Here is a 22508-nt window from a genome sequence, read left to right on the forward strand (position 1 = left end):
ACCTGCTTCACACACAGTCACGTTGTCAATCGCTCCCTCATTTGAGTGAGGAAGGGCTACCTGTGGAACAAGGCCTCTGGCCCATGTCAGCTGCAGAGCCAGCACTACTAAACAAGCTTCAATCAGAAGAGATGGAGGGAAGAACCATCTCCAGGCATGATGAATGGTGTTACCAGGAGTTCTAGCCTCTTCCCCACTGCACAGAAATGGCACCATCAGTTCCTCAGAAAATGAAGTCCATTCTGGTTAAGGGTTCTGAGGAGGGCCAGCCCACCAGCCCCCAAAAGAAGACCAAAGCACGATGCCTGCCCTGCCGGTGCTGCTCAGCTATGGGTTACTATCTACGACGTTTCTCCCATCGCCAAAGCAACTTGGGTAGGAGGTTCCAGATCACAGAGCTCTAATTCCCTTTGCTTTAGCCACTTGGTCACACTGACCTGAACTGTGGACTAGAATAAAGACTGAAGTGACTCAGAACAAGGGCTCACCTTAGGCACACACTTCTCTGAAAGAAAGATACTCTACTTTAATGCTTTATTATTTCAGAGCTTAAAAAATTCAGAGCAGGAGACATAGCATGTTTTCTAACAATATCTAGGCTCTCTTGGAAGACATCCAAATTACACCGTCTTCGGCACAGCTTGTTGGCAGCTTTACGTAAATGCCTCGTATTTATCTGTACCCATATAATTTCATAACGTAGAAATAGTGTATCAACCCAATGTATTTGGCATTTCCCTCTTTTAAAACAAAAAAGCCATACAGTACACATTTGTTCACAAACTGGTCCTCAAGCTGACCTTTTCCCAAAAAGATTGTCCCAAGTTTTCTATGGCCCAGGAAATTACAATCCATTTTACAATGAACAATTTGTCATAAACAATTGTCTAACATGATGCAAACATGAAACAGCAACCCTGATCCAAGCTCTTTACCACATGCATCTCAAATATCAAGATCAAATAAACTATTTATTGGGCTAATTTATTTCCCAAATTTCCACTCTGCCTTTCTCCGCAATAGTACTCAAGGAACCTAAAATGAATTTGTCCCTTGCATAACTAATACAAAAAACACAAGATCACATCCAGGAAAAGTAGAGGGACAAGCCATGTTTGAATTTTCATGGAGTAAAAAGCCCACTAGCAATTCTGATACCAAAGAAAAATAAAATTACACAAAACAGGTGAGCTACAGGTAATGGGAATAAGTAAGCAATAATTCAGAGAGAAACGTTCACGCAATACAGACACCAAATAACATGACTGGGTGATGCTCTGAGCAAAAGTCCCATGGAAACATTGTGTGCTCGTGTGCAGCTCCCATTCATTTCAATGTGGCTTGTACAGGAGAACTTCCTGGTGGATTGTGGACCCTGAATGTGTTGGGTTATTTATCAGGGTCACCCAGTGATAAACGTCTCTCCCCTGTTGAAACATACAAATGTGCACAGACAACCTTTCTCCTGGGAGAACCAGCAACTCAGGCAAAACGTTCTCCGTGCCAAAATTCCCAACACATTACTTTTAATTGCACAGCATGACTACATTGCCTTCAGAAACAGAAAAAACAGACAGGAACAAAATATCCTAAATGAATACATTGCCCCAAAAGTGAACGAACCAAAGAGGAAACCAAATTAAAAAGCAAACGAGAAACACACATTGATACTAAAAGAAAATAAAACCCCACGGAAAGAAAAGAACAATAACAACCCAAAAGAAAAAAAAAAACTAACCAGCTGAATTGGGAGTTGAGGGTGAGTTAGCTTGGCTTCCATGGGCTGACACATTTGTAGCAGTGACAGCCGTTTTGGCAGCATAAATATTGGCTTCCTCTTGAAATTTACCTATGTTCTTCTTGTACCGGATTCGCTTATTTCCAAACCAGTTTGATACCTAGAGCAAGTTTGAAAGAGAGAGAGAGAGAGAGAGAGAGAGAGAGAGAGAGAGAGAGAGAGAGAAGGAAAAAAGCCTGTTAATAAGAAGTCAAATATATCACCAGGGTGGGAATCCAGGGGAAAGGGAGGAAAGAATAGGAATGCTGTTTAAGTATGCTGATTAATAGTTTAGAATAAATCTCTCTCTGAACTTACAAGACAGACCCATAAAACTATATGATTTTGTGCTTATATGTGCACACTGTGGATTTTTGTTTATGTTTTCTGGTGTGAGAGGCTAGGCCTTGGGCCACATGCTAAAACTGTGCTTCCATACATTTCCATTTAAAATAGAAATCCATGTTTTCCTGATGTGATTTATGGAATCTCAGAATCATAGAAGAGACAAAGAGAGCCATCAGGAGCATCTTCTGTGCCAAGGGATCATTTCTTCCACAAATCGGCCCCACACCTCAAGAGGTTAACTTATGTAATTGTTACTACAAACAGAGGAGAACGAACAAGGTATGTCAAGACTCTGAAACTGCTGTAAAACTTTGCATTCCTATCCATGCACAGGTCCCTTGCAGTTGCTATAATGCATAAACCACCGTAAACGGAACTGTCATATACAGTGCTCTTTTTTATTGAAAAGTTTTCCGTTATAAAGAAATAAAGTGATACAAAGCAAAACAGAAGAAAATAAAAAGGCACAAACATTTGTAGAGAAAAAGCTCCCCCAATATACAAATATATGTGAAAAATGTCCTAACCCATTCATTCTTTTATAAATTTGATATTATTATCCTGTCATATACAGTGCTTCAAATTTGTGTAGATAAAATGTAGCCAAGACTTTGGAATGAAATTACTTCAAACTAATCACGGAAATGCTAACTTGGACAAATCTTTTAGTGTGAAGATCCTCAAAGAATAGAAGATGATCGTTGCCGTTTACTTTCTAAGGAGGCAGGGTAATTCATTGCAACACGTGGCAATGCAAGAAAGCCCATGACAGGTTTTTGTCAAACATACAGATGAACATTTTGGGATGGAATTGCACCCGAGGGCCTTTGCCCAAGCCTCCATGAGCTGGAGATCCTGTCTGCCAATCCTGTGTATCCTGCAACCTGCATAGGATCTTATTGTACAATCCATACGCTGCAAAAGGATAATCAGAGCCTATTGGTGTATATGTCTGTATGCCTGCAAATGAGACTCTGTGGAATCTGGGACCAGGCTAGCAGGTAAAACGCCCTCAGCACAGGGCTTAGATAGCTTTTAAAAGGGAACAGACAAATTCCTGGAGAACAGTCTAGCTACGAAGGAAACCTCCTTATTCAGAGGTTGTCTGCCTTTGGATACAAGATAATAGAGGCAAAAACCTTCATGCCATGCTTGCGAGCACCCAGAGCCATGTGAACTTGCTGCTGCTGGAAGCAGAAGGCGGAACTAAATCCATCTTGGTCTGACCCTTGAGTGTCTGCACGGACAGCTTCCCTGAAATGTGAGACATGAATGCATAACGCTCTGGGTTTTGAAATATCTGTGTGGATTCCACATATAGTCAGATGACAGCCTCATTTATTCTTTCTATAGCTGGCCAGCTATTGCTTCTCACTTGGAACTGATGGCTTACAGATGAGAACTTCCATCGCTGTCCATCATAGCGGCTTCTCTTTTTTTTTACAGCTTGGCATTGCACAAGTGAGTAAGAACAAGAGTGGCAGGTTGGCTCCATTGCATTGCATTGCACAACACAACACAACACTGGGCTCCCCGTGGTTGGTTTGTGTGTGTGTGTGTGTGTGTGTTGTGGCCTTCTGGCCAAAAATGTTTCACCCACCCCACGCTAGGATAAGCTTAACCTTCTCAGTGCAATTTCTGAAAGACCCTGACATGAACTTTTTTCAGTAATGCTATGTTTGCTTTCTGAGTTGAGCACCATTCTGTTCTGTCTGAAAGCAAGATACATAAAAGCTTCCATTCATGAATAAAGTTGGAAACAGCGAAGCTTTTTTGGCACATATTTAAGGGCTTTGCTAACACTGGATCTTTTGAAATGAAGCGGGTGGCAAATCAGTTTAAAGTTTGAAATAGAATCAACGCATAAAATGTTTCATGCATACAGTTTATTTGGAGAGTCAAAAATCTGCCTGATAACATCTTTCCTGCTGTGGAAATGAACTTCTATAAAACAGGTGCAATTGCTGCATCAGTGGGATGCTTTCCCTGAGATTTAGAAGGAAGATTATAATCTTCCACCAACTTCTGGGACGCTGCAGCATGAGATCCTTGAGGAACATGATTCCTGTGAATTCTAATATGAGTTGACCTGATCCATACCACCAGGATCAATGTGCAGATGAGGATGTAGCTATCCTTTAGATTTTGCACTTCTCAAAATTGTGTGATGCTGTAGAAGTTTTATGCTGTAGAAAGTTTTATGAGTAAGCAAACAGACAAATAAATGGGAAATCCTATATTTTATGCATCAGTGGAAGTCATATGGGAGGAAGTATTGTATACTTGGACAACAATTGAGGTTTGACCAAAGCATTCTCAATACAGGGAAAGTGAGAAATCATAAATATCTGATAAATATAGTAATTGACAACTACTGCCCTTTGACTGGTATGGATGACATATCAGTTCCTTGGTGCTGAATAGCACTGGAATATTTTTTTAAGTTTGCATTTGGGAGCATATCTGACACTAAACAATGATAGAAAATGTCAGCATGCAGAACCTCTAAACCTCAAACCATATTGGACAGGTAGCAAGGGACAAGCTCACAATGTGATGCAATTTGTCAGCTCAAAAAATTAGGAAAGTCAAGGTTGTCATAATCTGAGAATACAAATTTAGAGTAACAGGAGAGTCAGATTTGAAATATGAAAGAGAGTTCTCAAGATCACCCAACAATTCTACTAAAAGTTCAGAGTTGCTTCTGCATGCTGTGGCAGTTTCTACCTTAACAAGCCGAAAGAAAGCAGCAGCTCTTCTAGTTGTGGAATCTAGCATCAGCTTGCATGCAACATCTCGAAACTTGGGGGTGAACAATCCTCACAGAGAAACACAATAGGAGCATGTGTGTGTTCCTGTGTCCAAAAGGTCATTAATTAGTTAATAAATAACTTGAAAGAGCAGTGAGGCATAAATGCTAATTAATTCAATTTAGTATCTGGTTAAGTTACTAAAACATAAATGAATCTAAATGTCAGAGACAGAATGTTGTGTAATAGTCTATATGAATTAGTCAAGAGCAACTCATACCTAAGTAAACTTTCGTTACTTAAAAAAAAAATTTAGCAGATAAAAAACATGCAGATGTACAACCTGTCAGGAAGTTCTCTTGCACAAGTCTCATTCATTTCAAAGGGGCTAGTACAAGAGAACCCTGACAGCTGTCGTTACTTAAACATTTGCTAGCCCATATGAGAAAGAAACAAAAGACAGATAGAAAGGTTGAGTACACAAAACTTCTATCTGGTGAACACATCTGGATAAAAATGCACATTGCAAGATGCAAATGGCAAGAGAAAACAAGAGTAGTTTCTGCTGAGTCTATTGAAACACAATAATCTCTGCTCTGAGTCTACTGGAACACAATAATCTCATCAGTGATTTGGGTGATGGAAGAGCATACTTTTGAAGCTGCAGGTGAAACCAAGAAGGAGGAATTGTTAACACTTTCAATGACAAAAAGTTTGAATCAAAAATATGTGAGCTGGAAAAATGGTCAACAAAAAAGTAACATGAAATTCAATAAAGACTGGTATGGCCTGACTTCCCAGTTGGAAGCAATCTTCAGAAGGTTGCTACTGTCTCCAACTGCATATACTGGGAAACAGCTCTTAGGCATTGCTACCTTCTTAATTTTAGGTGGTTCCCTGGATCATGGAATGCCCCTTGGCTGAATGGCAAAAGCCTTTACAAAAGCCACAGCTTTATAATAATTTGAGAGGCAATAGCACAAGGGGGCAAAATCAAATTTCTATATCATCCATAAAATTACAGAATCAAAGAATCCTAGAATGGTAGAGTTGGAAGGGACCCTAAGGGTCATCTGGTCCGACCCCCCCTGCAATGCAGAAATCTTAACTAAAGCACCCATAACAGATGGTCATCCAAACTCTGCTTAAAAACCTCAAATGAAGGAGTCCGCTACCTTCCGAGGGACTCTGGTCTGCTGGTTTGATTCTTCTAATCAGCCAGAGTGGTCTTGTAATCAACTGGGTACCTCCAGAAGGTAGGACCTGAACTAATGGCTTCAAGTTACAAGAAATGAGATTCTGACTAAACATCAGGAAGAACTCTCTGACAGTAAGAGGTGTTTGGCAGTGGAATAGACTCCCATGAGAGGTGGTGGTCTCTCCTTCCTTGGAGGTTTTTAAGCAGAGGTTGGGTGGTCATCTGTCATGGATGCTTTAGCTGAGATTCCTGCATTGCAGGGGGTCAGACGAGATGACCCTCAGGATATGTTCCAACTCTACAGTTCTATTATTCTATGCTTCAGCCTATGTAATAAATTCATGGTGTTCTTGATGACACAAATCTGCTCAGCTTCAATCTGTTTCAGCAACTTCCTTATCAAGGAAGGCTTCACTGAGAGTTTGGGAAGGTTGCAAGGAGCAATAATTCCACCATTCATAGTCCCATCCTTGAGGGTAGCCAATAACTGGTGGCCAATAGCTGAGCTTTCCATTCTGGGAGCACCCAGCTCTTCTGTCACCTTAATAAGAAATCTCAAACCATGTGGGAACACATAAAATAGCACAAAGAAGAACATTAAGGAGGTGTTATGTTCAGTAGCAAATGGGAGAGTAATTACTATGTACACTGCTTGATAAGATGGAAATTATCCTGGAAACTCCCCCCTCCCCCCCATGACAATATAGTCTTCACAAAAGTTTCCTAAATGTGGTGGTTTTCAAATGTTCTGCTGTCAGTGAATCCTTTCCACATGGCTTTGTCAGCCTTGGAAACCACTGTCAGCACTACAGATGAATCCTGGGCACATTCTAGGATGAGCTCTTAGTTCACATGCAGCTCTGGCCAAGAAGCCTCACTGTTGACTTAAGTGATGAGGGTACTATCCAAGCAGACATCCAACAAGTTGTCTTTCACGATCTTTTCCCGATTTTCTCACTGAGCAACTCCAGTTAAACGTCGTGAGGTTGCCCAGAATAGTTGCCCATAATTCTAGTGCAAGCAACACAGGCTGTGCTCTTCTTCAGATTAAAATAATCAAGGGCATAAAACGATCCTGAATACCCAATTGCTGTATAGAATCATTGTCCACAGTTCAGCAGGATCATAGAACAATCCCCTGTAATGCAGGAATCTTTTGCCCAAGATGGGGCTCAAACCCAAGACCCTGAGATTAAGAGTCCCATGCTCTACCCTCTGAGCCATGCGTTTTAAGAGTCGCCCCCCCAATACAATCCCTTCCCTAGACAACTTCTACATTTCTTGCTTAGCAGATTTCTCCTTTCTTATGTCCTCAGAATTCTATTGCTCCCCAGTCCCTCATCCCCCTCTTTGTTTATTCTTCATTCCCAATGGTACTCCCTTTCTATGCAGACACTTCTTTTGGTGCGGGCTCTTTCCACCTCTCCCAGATTACATAAATGGATAGATAACTAGACAGACAAGACGGGTGCTCTCAGCATAGAACAGGCACCTGGGTTTCTTACCTGTGAGACTGTGATGCCACATTTCTTGGCTAGCTCCTCTTTGGCTTCCTCACTGGGGTATGGGTTGCTGAGGTGGGAATAGAAATACTCATTGAGGATTTCTGTAGCCTGCTTGTTGAAATTTCTTCTTTTCCGCCTGGTCAAAAAGAAACGGATGCTCAGTACTCAATGACCTAAAAGCAATGTATTTAAGGAGGAGCCCACAGTCACTAGGAACACATCAGACTCAAATGGTCAAACTAGATGTTCCTTACAGATTCGTGTATTTCTCTCCCCTTCTTAAAGTGATTGCAAATCTGACTGGCAAAGTAGCGAATCATTTAACCCTTTCCTCATGTGACAGTTTTCTGATGAAAATTACCTTACATCGACTGCTCTTCACAAACGTGGAAGGTGATAATGGCCCACCCAAGAGATGGGCTAAGTGCCATCCCCCCAACTGCTGTGCTGTCACTCCCTATGTCCACCTCCAAAGATTCTTTAATAAAAAAATAAAATGTGAGAAACTTGCATTTGTGTGTAACGTTTAGCTCTGTGCCAAATTAGATATTAGGGGAGATCTCTGGAACTTTTGCAGGTGTTTGGAGCATGTTGTCGGTTACACTGCAAACATCACTTGCTGCGTTTTAAACAGAGCACCTTCCATCAACCCACTTCCAAGTGGCCTTTATAATTCCAATTTATTGGAAAACAGGCAGTAAAGCAAGTTGGAAGAATTTCACCTGGCACTGGCCACATACTTGAAAGATGGGCAAACTATGGGAAACTAGCTTGTGCTCTGCTCTGTAAGGGGGTTGGGGGCAAACAAGTAGAAAAATCAGCATAATAGTGAGAGCCCTGGCCAATAACCTTTCTCCCCGGTGTGCTAATATTCTACCTGCCGAGAACTTTTGCATGGGAGATCATTCAAAGAGGGCATCTCCTCCCTGTAGTCTGAACTTGTACAGTCCATATTATTTTTATTTCGCTTTTCAATTCTAGCTTCGACAATTGAATTTGTTATACATTTAGTTTGAACTCAGTTTGTACAGAAATAACCCTGTAGCTCATCTATCTTCTTCCCCAGCAAGCTTAAGCAACTATTTCCTTTAAATGGTTCAATAGTAGCTTTCGTTTGTTTATTTTTTAGGGGGGTGGGCGGTAGAACAGCCTTGAAAATCTACCTTGAAGGAACAGGTAGAACAGTCTACAAAAGTTACTGAACCACAAAAAAAATGTTTACTAGCTCATGCTCCCACATATGTGAGTCATTTGTGGCCCCAACATACTGGAAGAAGATGAAGAAAGGAGAAGAGGAACAACAGTCTCTCTTCAATTTACAAGTCTTCCTTCCTAGTCACACAGAAGTGATTCAGTGAGTGCTTCTTGATATGCCTGGTGTAAACTCACCGTGCATCGAGAAATCGGGAGCGCAGGATCATGACAGCTTCACACGTGCTCTGTTTGAGTTGCATCTGGATGGAACTGAACTTGCGATGGATGATGCTGACCATCCGCTCTATCTCCTTGGGTGAGATGGGCCGGGTCCTGCTCTGCTCTCGCAGCAGATTCATCACGTGAGTGGTGAACTCGTTGCATGCCTGGGACAACAAGAGAAAGAGCGAGAAGATCCCTTAGGACCGGAGGAGTCACTGCACGCTGTGCAAGAGGCGGCTGCAGCAGGGATGTAGGAATCCTGCCCCTTTATTCCTTCAAATGTTGTCTGGTTTTCTGCCCCATGGTCTTGACCATCTGCTGAGCAACGCTACACAATGTCTCATTTAGAGAAACCACCAATGAAAATAAGATGCAGGTAGGAATATGTATCCAAATACACATCTTGCTTTTCATAAGATGTGCACTCAGATCCTTATTTAGGTGTGCAGCTAAATTCAATCATTTCCTACTTCTTTGCTTTCAAGTGGATGCATAGTTGGATGTGCATAAAGGTTCTTCAACCTCCAATGAGCTTCTATAGAAGTTTCTGTATCCAGCCACCATTTTTTTGCCTCCATTACTTCCACAAGAATTTGTGTGTACTGATAATCTCTCCCTTAAAGGTAAAGGGACCCCTGACAGTTAAGTCCAGTTGTGTCCGACTCTGGGGTTGCGGCGCTCATCTCGCTTTACTTGGCAGAGGGAGCCAGCGTACAGCTTCCGGGTTATGTGGCCAGCATGACTAAGCTGCTTCTGGCAAACCAGAGCAGCGCATGGAAACACCATTTACCTTCCCGCCGGAGTGGTACCCATTTATCTACTCGCACCTTGACATGCTTTCGAACTGCCAGGTTGGCAGAAGCAGGGACCGAGCAATGAGAGCTCACCCCGTTGGGGGGATTTGAACCGCCGACCTTCTGATCGGCAAGTCCTAGGCTCTGTGGTTTAATCCCTTAGTAGAAAGTAATTGGATATAACCCAGTAGCAGTCTTCGGGCTTCAAAATTTCAGTGATACCCTGTGGAAGGCCAAAATTCGCCATCCCCGCCTCTCACCTTCTTCCACTGTTTGTCACTGTTGCGATGCCCCCTGAGGTGCTCTCTTGGCTCAGTGCCCAATGCAAGAGAACCAGTCACACTCCCCTAAATCCGCCTCTTTATAAGAAGGCATATGGTGATTATGGAGCCATTTCACGCAGGTCAGAAATTGAACCTTTCGGATTACTGTGACACCTCTATCTAAAACCCTTATGGAATAAAAGATCCAACACTAGTTTATGACAGGACATGAGCAAATGCAAAAGAGCATGAGCATGCGCATGCACACATGGACAGATGAAGGCGCAAATTTGTGACTAGGGGGAGAAATTCACTTTGGTTCACATTTTATTGTGAACCTACCTAATTTGCACTTACCAATACAGAGCTATCCTTCAAAATTTGCACTTCTACCAATTTGGCCATGCAGTTCTCCAGCCAGACAATGCATACAAAACATATATATTAGGGTAAAGTGTGCATAAATGCATATTTCCAGTTACAGATAGGTAGCCGTGTTGGTCTGCCATAGTCAAAACAAAAAAATTCCTTCCAGTAGCACCTTAAAGACCAACTAAGTTAGTTCTTGGTATGAGCTTTCGTGTGCATGCACACTTCTTCAGATACGCATATCATAAATGCATATATTAGTGAAAATAATATGAAAATGCATTGTAATACTAAAAGCTGCTTGCAACAATGTGTATATTAGGTAAAATTAAATAGAAAATGTCCATATTAGGAAAAATGCAAACTAAAATGCTCATGGATTCTCATGCTTTTTTAAAAAAATAATCTCAAATTTATGCAGAAATGAGGAGAACCGAATTTAAGATTGGACAAATGAAAAACTCAATTTGACAGGTTCATCTATTCCTATTTGTGACAGAGCTGAGCCAATGGTCTTATTTATTTTGTTTGCATTTATTTAAAAATGTACACCCCTACCTTAAAAAAAAAAATGAACCAAAAGCCTTAGGCAGCTTTTTTCCTGTGCATAAATGATCATTTCCCCAAATGCGCAATCGAAATATACGTCCAGAACTCAGTGTAAGTATCAACTACAGAGCCACAGATGTGTGAGAGAGTCTATTTGCAGACAGGAAAAGAAATCGTCTAGGGAAGGCAAAGTGTTTTTGTTACTTAATGAGATGCTCTCAGAGATGAGATGAGCCTTTGCTCTGTTGATATGGCTATAAGAAGTACTGCCCATGTGATTCTGGAATGGACCTGCCATTAGAAGACATAAAATACACTATTTGAACACATGATCAGACATTTTTCTGCTGTCTGTAGCACTGCGTAAAACCAATCCAGTTCCAAACTAACATTCCACCTCCAGTTCATACGAGTTGAGTTTCAGTCAGGCTAACAAACTCTCTGGCTAGCTAATATTCTTCAATAACACAGGGAATCAACATTGCAGGGGGGGAAATCCACACATAAGATATCAGAAGCAGAAATATATATGGGACACCGTACATCATGGAAACATTAATAGGCCACACTTGTTTGGCACAGGGTCAAATAGTGCTTGAAAGAAACTGGCTTTATTTTGCTGATGGAGAGTTGGTGCAGGGCCTCCAGAAGAACAATGGTGAATGCTGTGAAGATTACACCCTATCATAGAATCATAGAGTTGGAAGAGACCACAAGGGCCATCGAGTCCAACCCCCTGCCAAGCAGGAAACACCATCAGAGCACTCCTGACATATGGTTGTCAAGCCTCTGCTTAAAGACCTCCAAAGAAGGAGACTCCACCACACTCCTTGGCAGCAAATTCCACTGTCAAACAGCTCTTACTGTCAGGAAGTTCTTCCTAATGTTTAGGTGGAATCTTTTTTCTTGTAGTTTGGATCCATTGCTCCGTGTCCGCTTCTCTGGAGCAGCAGAAAACAACCTTTCTCCCTCCTCTATGTGACATCCTTTTATATATTTGAACATGGCTATCATATCACCCCTTAACCTCCTCTTCTCCAGGCTAAACATGCCCAGCTCCCTTAGCTGTTCCTCATAAGGCATCGTTTCCAGGCCTTTGACCATTTTGGTTGCCCTCCTCTGGACACGTTCCAGTTTGTCAGTGTCCTTCTTGAACTGTGGTGCCCCGAACTGGACACAGTACTCCAGGTGAGGTCTGACCAGAGCAGAATACAGTGGCCCTATGGAAGTGACAATCCTATATCAAGACCGGGTGGGGGAAGAGGCACACACAGTGGGATCCTCTCCCATGGGACAGCGGGAAAGATTCCTGTGAGCTGAGCATCAGGGAGAACAAGTTAGGCTAGAACCCTTCTCCCTACCATGCTAGTTTGAAGGGAATTGTTTTGTGCAGAGGAGTGGGATCCCTGTCTGAAGTCTAAAGTGGTCCAAGCTCAGAAACGGGTTGAAAACCTCAGTGAGAACTAGGCCAAAGACTGAGGGTGGAAATGAACAGCACAAAAGTTACAGAGTGGGTGGGTGTTGAATTGAAAAAAATCAGTTCACATTTAAAGGCAAGCCTATTTAATTTGGGGATGCGGATGGCGGAGGGATGCTGGTGGCGTTGTGGTCTAAAGCAGCGTTTTTCAACCACTGTTTCGTGGCACACTAGTGTGCCGCGAGATGTTGCCTGGTGTGCCGTGGGAAAAATTTGAAAGATTTAAAAATAAAGTATTTTATAATTTTTCATATTTCTGTTTACTTACTATTTCATAATAAAGTAATTATAAAATACTTTATTTGTGTTTATTTGATTCCTATTCAAGAGAATTACTTTATATATAGTCAATATAGGCACAGAGTTAATTTTAATCTGTTTAGGGAAGTTTTTAATATTTAATGCTGTATTGTTTTTAACACTTGGAAGCCGCCCAGAGTGGCTGGGGAAACTCAGCCAGATGGGCGGGGTATAAATAATAAATTATTATTACCTATGATTTAAATTATTATTACCTATGAAACACCTATGATTCCTATCGCTGTACTCAGTTTCATGTGTAGTGAGTCATAGATCAGGGATCCTTGAAGAAGCAGGCCAAAGAAAATAATTGTTCTGCCACCCTGGTAGCCATGGGCACTGGGGGTGATGCAGTCCAATAGGTTCAGGGATGCACCTTCCAGGGCAGGAGCTGGAGCTGACAGGTGGCATCCAGCAAACAGTGGTGGCTTATGAGACAGCAACTGGGAGGAGGAGAGCCCCCAACCCCCATTAGCACCCCCGTTGCCTCCGACAAACATGCACGGATGGGTTTGCTGCTGAGCAGCTTTGCCTATTTATTGCTTGACAATCCCGCTGGTCACCTCTGCTAGAAACGGAATCTCTGACAATTACTAACGCCAGCCCAAACTTTGGCAGCCGGTGATAAGAGCGGGTGAGTTATCACAGGTTTGGGGATGACACGAATCAACTCATTGCAAATACAAAACATGACACTTACTTTCAGCAAGTTTTCCGCTTGTGTGTTAACAAGGATAATAATTAGAGCCAAAGCAACAGGGTTGTAGAGCACATCAGGATCCCTGACATGAAAGGGCAAACAGGTAATAACTGAAATTAGACGTGCCAAAGGCATCTTGCTGCCAGAAGCTCCTACACCCAGTTTCTGGAGGGCCCTGTTCTTGATGACTGACCACAATGTTAATTTGACAGAGGATTCTTAATGTCAGTTTCTTTCGCCGGCCGTATCAAGGAGTCTTCCCTTCCCTCAGCCAGGCGGGGATACGCTACGAGGAGGCAAGTGATGCAAACATATATCGCCTTAAGGTAAAGACTAACGGATGGGCAGTAAAGAGATTCTTATTCCCCAAGTCCTACAAAGGCTCCAGGCAGATTGGCTCCTTGCACAAGCCAACCTATCTGAACTGCTCTCCCCCTGCATTTCTAGGGCTGTGAGACTGAAGGAGAGAGCTTGCCACACATGGTTTTCCATTCAGTTGCTGGTCGGGCACCCCCACAGCCAGGCTCACACAATATGAGGGCTCTATCAGGAGTAGGCAACCTAAGGCCCATGGGCCAGAAGTGTCTCACGGGGGTCATTTAACTGGCCCACGAGCTGCCCCCGAACTGAGCCGCCCATGTGGCGAGTCCCTGCGTGCTGCACTAAACCGGTGCAGCGTGGTGCAGGGACTCGCTTCTGTGGTGCCGGAAATCACACCTGCACATGCTCAGATGCCAGAAATCGCAGCAGTGAAGGATTGCAGAGGGATCTCCGCTGGAGTGATCCGGTCCAGGCAAGGAAAACCTTGCCGACCCCTGGGCTCTATGGAGCAGCATAGTAGGGGTAACAAGAACCCCCAGCTGGGTGAGGCTCTTCTGTCAGGGTAAGTCCTGTCGAGAGACAAAGGTAGGATTACTGCTGATCTCTTTTATTTACATTCCTGCCCTTTGTTAGAAAGGAAACTGGGTGCCATCCTGGGTATAGTTGGAACAGGACCGAAGTTTACTCACCACTCTTTCGGATGAGAAAGAGGCAAACCATGGAGCTGATTTACAGAGAAAGCTAGTTTCCATATATTTATTTCTTCCTCACCATCGCTAGGGGAATGACAAGCTTTTCTTGTCCCTATTGCTCCCAAATGAAGTTCTTTTCCCAAATTTGCCAAGCCCAGAGGCCAAACCTGGGGAGATTTTAAAGCACCTGAAGTAGACCCAAAATGGCACAGCCTCTTCCTGCCAGGGAAGAATGGGTGAGGGAAGATCTCCCTCTACATCAGGAACAAGGGTGGAAGAAATAGTGACGTCTGGATCTGATGCCCTGGTGAACACTGCTGCCTGAGGCAGTCACCTCTCCTTGCATCATGGGTGAGCTGGCCCTGGTGTGTTGGGAGAGTGCTAGGGGAAGGTAGCTCTAGTGGTGATCACTCCAGCTGGCAAGATGAAATGCTTGTGCAAATGGAATGTTCATCGTAGCACAACACTGAATTCCACCCTTAGAGGGCATTTTTAGTGAATATCCTGTAATTTCCAGAAAAAGGAGGGAAATCTAAAAGAAACCCACTCTCAATAGAGGAGGGAGTTTTTTCTGTCTAGTCAATTCATTAGCATTTTAAAAATATAAAGTGACAACAGTGGCTTTGGGGCATATCTTTGGTGCAGTGAATAGGTCTTGTAAATGCTACAATTCATCTTGGGAATCCTTTAAAAAATCAGCTGAGATGGAAAAAGATGAAACCAGCTTGAAGGTGATCTTTGCAAGAGAAAATTCAGGAATGTTGCCCCTGTTCAGTGTCTTATGCACAAAAGAATTTATGGAAATCCCTTGCACACATGGAATTCTGTGATATGGAGAGTAGGTGTGCGCATTGAATATCCTTGTCTGTAAAAAAAAAACTCCAACCCACTAGATCAGGTTGTGTTGTACTAGAATCACCGCACAACTTTTCTAGCTTCTAAATACAGAAATGTATTATTTAGTACTTTAAAACTTTAAATCAATCCTTCAGGAACTATGAGTTTATCACCTATTACATATTAGACAAAACTGCAGAGGGAATGTTCAGGTACTATTCAGATATTACAGTATTTTGATAACATGCTTCTCTGAGATCTGGAGGCTAAGGGAGTGGGGAAGAACTCATGCTGATCCTGCCCCTCCCAGCTGCAGTTCAAGATTTAACAGTTCTGTACATCACAATGTGTTAAGATTAATTCACAAAAGGCTGCAAGGAGTTCACATGTTGGAGTAAGAAGTTCCACAAAAAATTCCCAGAGGTTCATTGTAGTAAAGAATTATGTATATTCCTCCGAAGGCCACATCTATACCATACATTTAGAGTACATTCATAGCATTTTCATGGCTTCCCCCAAAGAATCATGGGAACTGTAGTTTACCACTCACAGAGCTACAATTCCCAGCATGCTTTACAAACAACAGTTCCCAGCATTCTTTGGGGAAAGTCATGTGCTTTAAATGTATTGAGTGGATATGGCCTCTGTCATATGTTAAGTAGGCTGCATCTTCAAAAGTCTAGTGTCCTGATCAACGGAAGTCATAGTCCCACTCTATTCTGCCTTGGTCAGAGCACACCTGGAATATTGTGTCCAATTCTGGGCGCCACAATTTAAGAAGGATGTTGACAAGCTGGAACGTGTGCAGAGGAGGGCAACTAGGATGATCAAGGGTCTGTAAGCCAAGCCTTATGAAGACCAGTTGAGGGAGTTGGGTATGTTTAGCCTGGGAAGGAGGAGACTGAAAGGAAATCATAGAATCGTAGTTGGAAGGGACCTAAGGGTCATCTAGTCCTATTCTCTGCATTGCCGGAATCTCATATGAAGCATCCTTAGAGGTTTTTAAGCAGAGATTGGACGTCCATCTGTCATGGATGCTTTAGTTGAGATTCTGGCATTGCAGGAACTCAGTAATGTTAATGGGATGTGAACTCTCTAAACATTATTTGCATATACAGCTTGTCTTAAGAATCCTTCACCATCAAATCCAACATCAGAGAAGTCCTGTGAGATGATGTGTTATCATGATTAGCCGCAAAGTTTTCCCTGGGCTCCACAAACAAATCCCACTGCATGCTGAAAACCAGCGTTTTCGGAAAAAGGATTCAGCTAAGTCCTTGGAGAGGAAGGGCAGGATAGAAATTTGATAAATAAAAAAATTAACAAACCAGTCCTCCCCAAAATGTTATTTTTCTATATTAAGCTTTGTTTATAAAGAGCATCCCTATTTGGATCCATGAAACCAGGGGTCAGCAAACTTTTTCAGCAGTCCACTGTCCCTCAGAACTTTTGGGGGGCCGTACTATATTTTGAAAAAAATAATAATGAATGAATTCCTATGCCCCACAAATAACCCAGAGATTTATTTTAAATAAAAGGACACATTCTACTCATGTAAAAACACGCTTATTCCTGGACCATCTGCGGGCTGGATTTAGAAGGCGATTGGGCCGGATCCGGCCCCCCAGGTCTTAGTTTGCCTAGCCATGTATGAAACTCTTCCACCTGCATCATGAAGTGGTACTGTTCTAAAAATGGCTTTGCTGCTTTATTCTGCTGAGTGCATAAACTCTGAGAACAAGGATAAGGTGGAGTTCGAACCCAGATCCAGCACCTTATCCATAGGACCATGGATTTTTTTGTGTGCAGTCCAACATTATATGTTGGCTTCTACTGTGGTACGGGAAACTGCCACGCACAAGATTAGTACCTGCTCGTATTTCTCCAACTCGGTGTGGTAGATCTGTCGAATTTGAGATAGTTTTGCTCTGTAGTCCGAATGCTCCACAGAATTGTCCGAGCCGGCACCCCCAGATGCTGCGGCTGCGGCAGCCGCAGCGGCTGAACCCCCTCCTTTTTCAGGGCCTGCTACCCCTTCTGCTAAAAGCATGTTGTCCAGTCGCATTAGCTGTGGGTCTGTTGGTTCCTCCTCCTGAGCCCCTCGAATACTCAACACTGTGAGAAAGCACAAAAGTGAAATGCATAGATTAAAACACGGAATGATAGCAACCGCTTCCTAAGTATCTAGGAGTAGGCTCCAATGAAGATATAAACCTCTACAGTCCTACAAAGGTCTGCCCTTTCCCGTGGGGACCCTTCTGAGTATCGTCATCATCAGAGATCCTTCTCTGTGTATCCCCAACTTTGACAGAAAGGTGGGTGGCGACCGTAGAAAGGGCTTTTTTGATTGTGGCACCCCCAGCTTTGGAGTTTTCTCCTCAGGGAGATTCAACTGGCATTGAGCTGATGTCATTCAGCACCAAGTAATGAACTTTTGTTAAATTTTCTCCCCATCTCTTTTAGCCTTCAGACACTTGCTGAAGACTTTTTGTTGTTTCTGATTGTTTTTAGTATTTATTTTACTCTTCCAATTTGCTGCCCACTTTTAAATTACTGCTGGTTTCTAAAGTGTTTCTTCTCATGGTTGTTTTCCTCATATATCAAGGTGTTTTTTATTGCACTATATACTTTTTAAAATGATGTAAACTGCTGCTTTGTCTGCCTTAACAATATTTATGTATTTTATTGTTCTCTGCTGTTGTTTCTCATAAATTGTTATAAAAGGCTGAAGATCAGGGTACCAAATAATTTTAATAAAATATCTTCCTTTATGAATATGGCTTAATATTTAGGCACAAAATGATAAATTATATTATTTTGCCCTTCTCTGGTGCAGGGAAACCATCTGAAAGCGGTCAGCAACTGAAAGTGTCTAGACCAAGCCTGGCCATCTGAAGGAGGCCAATAGTTCGGTCTACTGACCAAACCAAACGACCAACCAACCAACCAACCAAACATAATATTGTCTTTAAAAGGCATTTACTTTAAAATTCAACTCTTTACTACACTTTAGAATAGTTTTTGGGAAAAGGAAGCTATTTTGGGGAGGGTGCAAGAAATGGAGACCTAAAAGGGGTAAAGCAATTTACAGGGTGGCTGCTCCCCTCACAGGGACCCACAGGTAGACATGCCTGCACTACAGATAAACTGCAAGATTCGGTCAGCAACCACCACTTTGGCGCAAGCAAAACCGTCTACAATTGGCACAACAAGAGTTAAGCTACAGCCAGTGCATTCAAATAGTAAATAAGTAAAATGCCATGCCCTTGTGTGTGCGGCTGGCCAGACCCTGTAGGCTGTTGCCAATTCCGGTCACATATGCAGCTTTTGCAGGTCAGCCACATGAGGCTGTGACAGGGAAGGTGGATGTGAGGCCAATTCGAGGGGACACTTAGTTATTGGGGGCATCATGTTCTTCACATGATAAGACCAGACAAGAAGACTGTTTACACATGCTCTGCATTTATGGCAAAGAAGGCTCAGTGCTGTATTTTCAAAGCAGGCAGCCCAGTTATAAAATAATTATGGAGCAGTAGTTTATGTTCAGATTTCCAAGAGTTGCACAAATGTATGGTGATCAAGGTGAGAACAGTCAGTAACTAGATCTGAATCAGCACAGCTCTGCATTCTCTCTCTCTCTCTCTCTCTCTCTCTCTCTCTGCTAGTGCCCACAAGTGCAGACTGTCACACTGTTGTACACTGTTGCTCTCTCACACATTTGTTTAGATGCTGGAACTGCTGCCCAACCATAAAAGTACACTTTCACAACCCACTGATAAATGGTAATAGCTAATGCACTTATTATTATTATTATTTTTAAAGGCAGACTTTTTGAGGTACGAAAAGCGATGGAAATCTACAGCAGAAGGTGCAGAACACCAACTACCGGTACTTACTTGACAACAACGTCATGTAACCTCCGCATAACTTTTGTGAAAAATCAGGACAATTGCTTGATGCACACTCTGCCTTGAAATGGCATCTTTGTTTTTGTAAAACAGCAATCCACCACTCTCTTCCCTGCATCTGATACAACTTCAGACAGCCTGAGGTGCAGGCAGCGGAGTGCTGCGGAGTGAATTACGAAAACCATTCCCAATATTTTGCAATCTGCTTCTTGTTGGTTGTTCAGTTTTGGAAGAGTGTCATGCATTCTGCCCATCCCTAACATATCTGACCATTGAATGGTTGTATTCTACTGTCATAAAAACAGAAAATTAGCACTAAGCAGAATTTTGACCTCTGATCAATACAGTCAATTGAGATTGTGGGTAGGTTTTTTGTTTTTTTTTACAGTTTCTGTTTCAAACACCTTTCTTTCATACCTCTCCAAGGAGACATAAAAGATAAACACAAAGGAACTGTAGCTGGTAAATTAATTGAATTAAAGTTGTGTCGAGTCCCCTGCAGCCGGGTCCTAGTATCACTCTGAGGTCCAGCTCTGAGGGCCTTCTGGCGGTTTCCTCCCTGCGAGAAGTGAGGTCACAGGGAATCTGGCCTTCTTGGTAGTGGCGCCTGCCCGGTGGAACGCCCTCCCATCACATGTCAAGGAAATAAACAACTATCTGACTTTTAGAAGACATCTGAAGGCAGCCCTGTATCAGGGAATTTTTAATGTCTAATGTTTTAATTTTTTTGCGCAGCAGCATCTCTGAGGAGGATGCAGAATCAGATGACTCATAGTCACCCCTCTGATGGGACACCCTCGCCATTCTACTTCCATCTCATCCTGAAGATGCAGCTCTTTTGTCATGCTCAGATTTTGGGGGTGACACCCATGTAGCTACCCCTGTTCCATGGCTGTGCTGGAGCATGCAACTGCAGAATAAGTTATGAGCTCTTGAAGGGTTGTAGGCAGCTCTCCCAAGAGGATGGAGCCACCAGAAGACAAGGCCTTACCAGTCTTCTTAAGCCTTCAAATATCCCTGGTCATTTGCTGAGACAACATCTTCCAAAGCTCAGCTGGCAGCCCCAGCTGGGAGATGTGCAGGGTCTGGCCTGAAGAGGCTCTGGGAATTGCTACCACCTCCCCAGCAGAGCAGGATAAACAGTAACCGAGTTTCACTGCTTTATCAGAGCAATTTTATACTTTATGGTGGTGTGTTGCTGTGCTGTCAGAATGCCAACTTTGTATGCTATACCATCAGAAAACACACACACACACACTACCTTCTGCCAAAGACCAACTATCAGAGACACTGTTGGTGACGACACCCACATTCTTTCTTCCCCCCAAATAAGCCATGTTTCAGCTTGGCTGCTTTCAGCAGAATGCCCCTGAGAATGACCCGATGTCATCATGACGTAGAATAATTCCCAGGGACATTCTTGGGCAAGTGGAAAGACGGCTGTCCCCATTGGCCACTACATCAATGCTGTTTCATAAAACTGCTTGAAGCTGTGGTAAGCTTTGCTTTTTTTCAATGTAAGAAAGAAGGTGAAGAAAAGAAAGATCTCTGGCCACATCAAATTTAAAGGTAAGCACCAGCACTCTGAAAATTCTTAGACTTTGCCCATTTCTTGAGTGCTGTTGAATACCCTCCACTCTATAGGGAATGGGGTGGATGGGGAATGGTCCAGCAAAATTCTGTGTGCGTGTGGGGAGATTTTCATCTCAGCCGGATCTCTTATTTATCGTCAACAGAGGTTCTATGAGCCAAATGAAAATGCACAGCTGATTCCAGCTTCGAGTCAGATGCTCATTTGGTTAAAGTAAGAGCAAACACTTATTGATTAAAAAATAAAATAAAATTATCAGCGTTTGCCAATTCCTCAAAGATTAATCCTCTCCTTGGGGAGGGGGCATTGAACTGGTGCAGAATTGTTGAAAAGATACGACAGAAATTTACAGCACAAAAGTAGTTCAGGCTGGTCCAATACAACTTCAGTCTCACAGGGGTTACAAGAAGCTAACAGCTGGTGTATAGGAAGGAAAGAGCAATGCACAGCAGAGGCACAAAGACTAAGCCAGCCGCCAAGGTAGAGCAGAGGCAGCAACGGCTCACATGCCAGTCTTTCAAGGCTAAGCACTCTGGTTTAAACCTCAATACCCCTGGCTCACCGATCACTCTCAGGAAAGCAATGGAGACAACTTATTTCAATGCAGCACTTTCACAATCATGAGATCGCTTGAAAGAACTATTTCCCCTGGTCCTGTGAGAAAATCTGAATAATTAAATTTCTTTTGGCAGAAAGCACATTTAAAGGTGGGGGGGGGGGAGCATTCCAAAACTGAAAAATTAAATACCTTAAATTGCTTCAAAGCAATAGTGGTCAAGCCACAAATCCTTACAAAGATTTGATCGGTTTTTGTGCGATTAAATTTCACTTTTGCGAAGGCGACTCAAAACCGACACAGGAAAAGTAACGTGAAATAAAAATAAAAAGCAATGACAATAAATCAAAAAGCAACAATAAAGCAATGTTGCCAGGCATATAGAAGATATTAGTTAGATGACCACGTTGAGATTCAAAGACAAATGTGAGAAATCTGATCTGCTGCAATCTAGGATCCATGCCTCAACTTTATGCCATTTTAGTGTGTGTGATTGTGCACTGCAGTTTGTGAAGCCCGGCAGCAAACAAAGCAAAATCAATGAATGACAATGCAAAAAACCAGAAGAGCAGCCTAGTCAAATGTATAATGTTAATGAATTCATAATATATTGGGGAGAAGAGGCTTTATATTTGTTTCACTGGAGCTGTTTGTCCTCCCCTTACCCTTTTTCATACAGAAAGTTACTATTGAAACTCAGGGGGATTTCAAAAGCAATATTGAATTCGACATGGACTCCATCTGTTCAAAAGGGAGGGAGATGCCTAAGGCCTTGGTGTGAACTGTCTCAAGCACTTCTTTGGATTTTGACTCCTATTTATAAAACCGGTACAATGACTGCTGAGTCTGAACTGTTCTCTGCCCCCGACTCGTGCTGCTCACTAAGTCCTGTAACTTCCCCTGCGTATGACCTTTCCACCACCCATTCCCTGGCTCTGAGCCGTCTTCCCATGGGCCTCCCAACACTCTCTGCACCCAGCCAATCCATGATAGGCTGTTTGATAGATGGATACTTGCCCAAGGCCACACCAAAACAGGGATTTACCAATAAGGTGGTAGCCATATTCAACCCACACTCTTGTCTCTGGCCCATTATTGCTCCCAGGCTTGGTCTGGAGTGGATCTGGCATGCAAATACTGATGCAAATGATACTGAT

At 42.8% G+C, this 22508-nt stretch overlaps 1 protein-coding gene across 3 annotated transcripts in view; it reads right to left on the reverse strand.

Moving 5' to 3' along the window:
• The window catches only part of PBX1 (PBX homeobox 1), a 219738-nt gene that overhangs the window by 24695 nt on the left and 172535 nt on the right, over positions 1-22508 (reverse strand). For 2 of the 3 annotated variants that reach the window (XM_083743934.1, XM_083743936.1), the window contains exons 3-6: positions 17167-17411; positions 8968-9158; positions 7579-7714; positions 1739-1898 (exon numbers count right to left, since the gene is read on the reverse strand). In XM_083743934.1, the coding sequence (XP_083600060.1) occupies positions 1739-1898; positions 7579-7714; positions 8968-9158; positions 17167-17411 (732 nt within the window). The remainder of the gene's footprint in view (positions 1-1738; positions 1899-7578; positions 7715-8967; positions 9159-17166; positions 17412-22508) is intronic. The other variant, XM_083743935.1, reaches the window with a different exon arrangement.

This window comes from Podarcis gaigeae, assembly GCF_964106915.1.
Source record: "Podarcis gaigeae genome assembly, chromosome: 6".
Taxonomy (NCBI): Eukaryota; Metazoa; Chordata; class Lepidosauria; order Squamata; family Lacertidae; genus Podarcis; species Podarcis gaigeae.